This window comes from Verticillium nonalfalfae (genome assembly GCF_003724135.2).
Source record: "Verticillium nonalfalfae strain VnAa140/NRRL 66861 chromosome Unknown scaffold_107, whole genome shotgun sequence".
In the NCBI taxonomy this organism is placed as follows: domain Eukaryota; kingdom Fungi; phylum Ascomycota; class Sordariomycetes; order Glomerellales; family Plectosphaerellaceae; genus Verticillium; species Verticillium nonalfalfae.
This window is the reverse complement of record NW_021167332.1, coordinates 94,932-102,253: the sequence shown is the minus strand read 5'-3', so window position 1 is coordinate 102,253 and position 7,322 is coordinate 94,932. Positions and strand designations below refer to the sequence as shown.

The 7,322-nt window shown below is 53.9% G+C and overlaps 1 protein-coding gene across 1 annotated transcript; it reads left to right on the top strand.

The window, feature by feature from the left end:
- Nucleotides 1-69: 69 nt before the first annotated feature.
- Nucleotides 70-3,549, top strand: D7B24_000555 (uncharacterized protein; the record flags this gene model as incomplete). Its single annotated transcript, XM_028634810.1, has 1 exon — nt 70-3,549. The coding sequence occupies one exon, from the start codon at nt 70-72 to the stop codon at nt 3,547-3,549; it is 3,480 nt and encodes a 1,159-aa protein (XP_028492536.1).
- Nucleotides 3,550-7,322: the final 3,773 nt, after the last annotated feature.

The following is a 7,322-nucleotide window of genomic DNA, read 5'->3' as shown; positions in this document are numbered from 1 at the left end:
CTCTTGACCGCCTGGTTCGAATGCTTGTCTCGTGGTTTTTCCTTCAGGTTCCCTTGTCTTGTCGCGGCCATGTTATGGCTGCTCTCCATGAGATTCCTTCTCGTCACCTCCCTCGTCGCCTGGTGGTTTAAACGACCCAACGCCAACTTCTTTCAGACCCTGCTGCTCTCCCTTGCCACTCTTGTCACCTTTTGGGTCGTCACCCCCAACTACGCCGCATCTTCTTTTGCCTGGTCTCTCGATCATTCGCGCGAGCTCTTCTGGCACCTGCAGCTCGACACCCTGTTGCTGGGCCATGCCAATATGCTCGTCACCCTCGGCGCGGTCGTGTGGCTGTTGAACCGCACCTGGCAGACGCTCTGGAAACCCACATCCGACCTCATCAGCATCCTCGGCGTGGACGTTCCCGAACCGCCCGATGTCTCCCTCGCCGGCATTCGCGCCGACGCTGCCACGTTGAGCTGGACTCGCCCTGCCAGCAACCGGCCCGTCCAGAAGTTCCTCATTCAAGTCAACGGTGTCAATGTCGGCGAGTCGAGGCCCGAGGAGACCGCCATCACCGTCACCGGCTTGCGACCCAACCACTGCTACAACGTTCGCGTCATCGCCGTGGGACCCAACAACTTTCAGGCTGGCAGCCCCATGATCCGATTGCGAACCTACAAGTGCGATGGACGCCCCGAACTCGGCAACTCGCGCGTGCCCGACAGCTTTCAGGACCAGGGATCACGCGCCGGTCAATCACAAGCCGCCGAGGACACCACCGGCCGCACCCCGGTTCCCTCTATCGAAGCTGCACCATCCGTCGATGGCGTGTCCGCGCCTCCGCGCGAAGGCACGTCGACAGCGCCTGGCCAGCGGCGCAACACATTGAACAGACGCCATTCACCCTCGGTAGCGAGCCAGGATCAACCAGTCATCAAGATGCCCTACAACAGCGACCGTCCCGAACCGTCCCTGAAGGAGCTCGCCGATGCGCTCGAAAAGACGCGGAGAGAGATTGACGAAACACTGGCGCAATACAGTCAGGAAGAAGCCGACTTCAAGAAGATGCAAGACTCGTTGCGGAAGGAAAAGGAAAAGAAGAAGCAAACACACAAGGAGAAGGATGATCAGACGACGCAGCTGAAGCAGAAGGTTAAAGCGACCTATGAGCAGATGCGCCAGACGAACAAGGAAAAGGCTAGAAAGGAGAGTGTCCTCAAGGAGAAGCAGGACAAGCGGAGGAAGATGAGCGAGACGGTCGACAAGTGCAACACAGACGTCGGCACGATGAAGAAGTCTAGGGACGGCTTCTCGAGCGAGCGCGAACATGTGCAGCAGGACCGCGACCTCCAGGTGAAGCATCTCAGCGAGGAGAATGCCGCCCTGCAAGAAGAGTTTGCGCAGCTGGAAGCCGAGTACAAGGAAAGGAAAGAACAGCTGAAAGAGCTAGAGGATGACCGAAAACAATTGCCAGGAGGCGAGGAAGATGAGCGCTGGAAGGAGGAGGACCGAAAGATGCGACGAGATTTTGACTTGCGACGCCGGGAGCTGCAGAGCCAACTTATCATGGAGGACCGCCGCGCGCAGCAGATCGAGAACCACATCCACGTCCTCCACACCCAGGTCTATACTCAGCAGCAGTCCGGTCTACAACTGTATGGTCAGGCCAATTCGTCTGGTGTTGACTTCGATCAGAACATATCCACCCAAGTCAAGAGGAGAAGCAGAGCCAGCAACAACTCGGCACACGGCATCAGCATGCCTTCGCCCCCGGGGCAGTTCGCCTCTGCAGAGTCTATCTTCCCCTCCTCTCTCGGACTCAGCCACGCTGGGTTCGCCCCGGGTCCTTTCATGGACATGTCAGCCGAACCTATCGGCATCGACCAGTCAACATTCAGCGATGCCGAGATCAAGGCTCTTACTGGCGGTGCGCCCCTCAGCCCGACGGCAACGGCACTTCTCCCTTCGGGTATCCTGATGGATATGGATATGGACGATGATGACCCTCCAAGCCCGATTTCGGATTCTCGGAAGAGTCCGGCAGTCCCCGACTTTGCTAACGACACACATTCTCCCGCGTCCTCTGGCCGACATAGCTACGTTTCCAGCCCCCACAACTCTAGCTACAACCTGCCCTTCACCCTGCACCATCCGGATTCGTTCGACCGCAGATCTATTCACGACGTCACCTCCTCACCTGGCCCACCCCCCGCCTCAAGTCACCGCCTCACCAACCTGCTCGCAAGTTTCAATCGCAACCGAGGTGTCAAGGACGCAACCACGGATGCTGGACCAGCTCTTGGAAGTCTGAAGCACGGCCAGAGCCAGTCCTTCCCCAGACAGACCGAAGAAGACAGCAAGCGCAAAATTAGCTTTTCGTCAAATTGGTTCAACAGAGCTGCGCCCGGTGCCGAGTCTTCCGGCGAGGGGATGCTGCATAGCTCGAAGCTTGCCAAGCGTCTCAATCCGTTCGGAAGCTCGTCAAACGCCTTCGCAGACCGCATACCGAGCAGCCCACGACCAGCGTCCATCGCTTCAGCTGATCTTCCCAGACCGTCTACTGACAGTGGCTCCATCTGGGGGGCCCCTGGCGATAACTTCAACAAGAGCCGCATTTGGTCGCCGGATGTCTTATGGCAGGGTTCTCGGAACCCATCTCGACGCCCATCCATTCATGGATCTCCAGCTGCTCTCAAGACAACACTTGCCTCAGCTGACGATGAGATCCTCGATGAAGAGGCTCTTCTGAACCCGCAGGTGTCTCCCAGCCAAGTCGGTGTTATCGGCAGCCGCCCTCCGCCAAAGTCCAAAGCCAAAGCACAGGCTCAGATGCTATCCGATGCCGATGCACTCAACCAGCAGCTCAATCCCAACGCTCCCACGTTCATGGCCGGCTTGTTCCGTCCTAAGGATAAAGACACAGAGGGCGCAAAGGATAAGACCAAGGGCAAGGCTAAAGATAAGAGCAAGGCCACGACTCCGAGCCTAGAGGCACCGCCCATGTTTGACGAGTCTCCTACCGACTCGCGCAAGTCTCGTGATGCCTTCTCGGTGCACACGCAAACGTCTGTATCGGTCACCGAGTCCCGCGAGTCGCTCTCTCTCGAGCGCACCTTTTCCAACACACCGTCGGACAACCACTCCTCCGGTGCACCGTCGAGCTTCAAAGACCAGGAGAGTGCCATGCGCAAATTGTTTCGCAAGGGTAGCTCCAGCAAGTTCAGCCTCTCTTCTCGTCTCGGAAAGGAATCAGGCCTCTTTAAGAAGGGTCCCGGCAGCACGACCAACTCGGACAAGAATTACTCCATGGAGCGCTCAAGCATCGGCGACATCGATGACCTGGGAGAAGACCTGGGCCACTTGGGCCGCAGCTACGACAGTGTCGGAAGCAGCCCGTCGCTAGGGCCTTCAAAGTCCAAGGAGAGCAAGGAAGGTCGCATCGCCGGGTGGAGCAGCCGATTTTCGATGAACTCGATCAAGAAGAAGGGCAAAGAGGCAAAGGAGAGTCTGGATATTGAACGGTCGGGAACCGAGACGGAGGCGGAGGAGAAGAAGGAAGTGTAGGTAGGGCTTGGGTCTTGCTGCCGTTTTAGCCGCATGGGGTGTTGATATATGAATCTCCTCAGCATTGTTTCTTCCTATTCTTCGGTGTCGTGATCTAGTGCTATATTTTGGAGAGCACAGGTGAAAGTCGTGATGTGTGCACAACGTCATGCCTTCTCTGGCTCATTCGCAGGGCTTGGGTCGGTCTTCACAGTCATCAAAACTTGGCCATAGGCGTCTATCATCCGTGTCACATTCATTGAGCACTACCCATGTCAGTTTCTGGTTTGTGTCAGATGTTGATCACGATGGAGGGTATTGGTGTCGGTTCTGTCTGTGAAAACCAGACAGCCGTCATCAGCTCGGCCGCGCACGCAGTCTAGCGATGTCGGCATGGACCTTGACAGCCAAGATGAGCCTTGCAGCAGGTTCCGGCCAGATCCAGTAAACGACATAGTCTGTGACGTTTCTCATCAAGACCTAGAAGAGTTAATACGCCCGTGGCCATGACGTCGTGAACAGCACTCACGCTGCACGTTGCAAATCCAAGAAACAGCAGCTCCCTGCCTTCCAAGGAGGATCAAGGGGGTTGCAAATCGGCCGGCATTTCTCGGTGGGGTATTGTCTGGTTCTTGAACAATTTCATCTCTCACGCTTGCTTGACTAACTCACTTGGTTGTGAGGTCAGATGCAAACTCCGTCTGGTTCCAGAAATGCAGGCCTTCACTCTTAAGCCATTACCTTCTTGAGTCGGAATATGTAGTCGTTATGGCATGTATCAGAGTTGCTTTGCCAGCGTTGTCTTCGGATACATGTCCGCAGCCAAGACGTTCACATCCAGTGTTGGCTTGCGATTAAGAACTGGCAAAGCGAAGAAGGACCCACAGATCTTGGACTGGGCTAGTAAATTGTCGTCTCAAGAAGCTCTAGGCTAGACCCGCCAGGCGCTTCATGTATGGATACACGTTGTCGAATGTTTGCCAGGCCCAGGGGTGCCCGGGACCCTATTGTTTAGAGTGCCATGTTTTGGATGTAGGAGCCGTCACACGCTCCCATTTGAAGTCGAATTCTTATTCACCAGGTATCTGGTCAGGCCATGTACTTAAAGTAGGCTGCTATCAGTCTCATTGAATGGACATGCGGACGTTGCGAGCTCTTGGAAAATGTCGAAATCGGGGATTTGTTTGGGTAACGAAATCATGTGGTTTAACAAAAGAAAAACCCACGCAATTAACCTGCCTTCCTCGTCAGCGAATTTGGTTTCTGAGATATGAAAAGTATTCAATCGAACTCCAGGTGTGACTTCACGTCTGGTTCCTCTCAGGAGAGAATGTAAGAGGGAGCTCCGCAGCTTTATCTTCCGCGGACGCCCGCATCGTCATTGCAAGTCGTTTGAAATAAGATGACTCTGTGGACTTCCTAGAATGAACAACATCATTGCACCTGTACTTCACTCCAATCATACTGGCACCTTTATGTGTTACCAGCAGAAGCGAAAGCTGGAGTGGTGTGGCTTCTAGCCGACCTCCCGCGAGGCTTTCTATGAAATGAGCTATCTTCGATGCTTGGTATGGTCGCAAAAATTCTCTTGAAATGAGGATGGCAGTAGAGCTCACCAAACCGCCGAAAATCTCTCGTGTGCTCACCACTGTACGAGTCTTGCTCTCCCGATCACGAACTGATAACTTCCTTGTGGTGTGTACGGTAAAATTTGTTGCTGAAAGTACGTCACCAAATAACGGCCATTCATAGACCTTTTGTGCATTCGAGATACAGTTCTGGAGAGTCCTCTTGTTGATGGTAGCGGTCTACCGATATTCCATCCTTGTAAAGGGTCGCTCGGTGCTCAATCTACTGGCATGGCATTGTGATTTGCGGATAGTAAATACTGTCCTCAAGGTAGCGATTGTCGTCCCCAAAAGCACCCAAACCACATACATCAACAGTCAGGCTTCCAAGAAAAAAAAAAGCGAAGAACAACGTCATGGAACACATTGATAGCGTTCTTCAAACTAATTTGGCTCAATAGGTCTTCGTTTCTTTGCGGACTAGACAGCTGCAGAGGTTTCTGGTCAGCAAGTAGCACAATATGTGCACCGCATTTCCTCTATCACGCACGCCTAGCGCCTCAAAAATGTTCACCCAACGTTTTCTTCCTGGACTCATGACTTTGGTAGGAGCTGGTCCGAGGATCAGACTTATCACCCGGGGATCGAGGACTGATCCTGTTACAATTACGATATCGGACTGACGAACAATATCTTGCGTCTTAAGGTAAAGCAAGTCGTTAGTTCACGTAAGGAATTTATATCAGAAAAAGAAAGCAGACAGTTCATCATGCTAGTGTCAGCTTGGTAAACCCGGCAACAATGCTTGCTTAAGGTCATGCAACGTGCCGATGCTACCCACGTGAGTTGCTGACAAGACTGTCTGAGCTTATGATCCGGCTGCGCATATAAGCCGCCTTTCTTCCCTCCTTTCTGGAGGATACCGAGGCCGTTCGGGCCTTGAGTGGACTGTGATGTCAGACATGAGCATCCTTTGCAGATCATATTAGCGGTCCTCCTCAGTTCATCTCGATGACACTTCGCGTGGAATTCGGGGTCCCTGACACGGCGTAGATCCCACTACGACGTCACCTCATATGACAATCAAAGCCAACTGCACCATGCCCTCAGAAACGACTTATCTCGGTATACAATTCGCGTCTACTCGAGACTGTATACGTCAGAATTGCTGATCGCATCCTCACAGTCTTATATGATCTACTGCCATGTCAATGCTGGAGCGCTTTTGTCCCTAAACCCAGCACGAGGACCTTCGCTTCGCGCCATACGAATCTCATGTCGTCAGGCGTAGCCTGAAGGTCCAGCTCAACGCCCACTCTATCAAAGATAGCCGGATTAAGTGGACGAGGGCCGGTGGCGAGTGCGGACGTTCAGACCCAACGACCGTGTGGTAGCCGATGCCGAGACGAAGTGTAAACCGCCCTAGAACGCCGCTCTCGTGGGGGAGAAAAGAATACCGGCCCCCCCCATTTCCAGCAGGCATGTGTCAGTAGTCGGGAGTTCATTCTACGTGGCCTCCACCATGTCTGTGTCCAAATTCACGAATGACTCTTTTCGGAAGGCGCGACGACAATTCCGTCTGGTCGAGAATCTCTTCTGGGCCTGGCGTTGGCCATCTCAAAGCAGGAACACAGCCTCAACTGTCTTCAGGTCGTCTGTGTTCGACCAGTCATGCGGGGAAGGTGGCAATCCTCACCCCCCAAACAACATGAGGCACAGTCATCATGTTGCCTCCGAGGTCACTGGGGGCATCACGCACGGAGTAGATCAGGATAGGAAAAAGACTGACGGTCCGGTCATCTGACGGCGGCTAATCCGCAGAATCGCCCCGCGGAAGAGCAGTTGGCGGAGCAAACACTGCCGTGTTCGCAGCTGAGTGGCCTTTTGGTTCTTCCAACTGATAGAGAAGACGGTGGCGTCGGTACTGTATCACCAAGACAAATTTTTACACGCACTTCTGGGAGGAGGGGTAAGCCCCAGAATAAACACAAGATAAAGGCTTCAACAATGCCGCCATTGGAGACAGGTCACAATGCCGGTTGCGACATTGATTCAGTCGATAACCTTTGGAACGTGTGTTCTCTTCGACAGGTCACGGCAATAGGACTCTCATTTGGTAGGGGTGGTTGTGCGTGCGCATGCATCCAGGAACCAAGTGGTTGTGCCCTAATCAAAGCTGCGTTGCCAGCACAAGCGGGCATTGCGCGTCTCTACCCACGGTGGCGG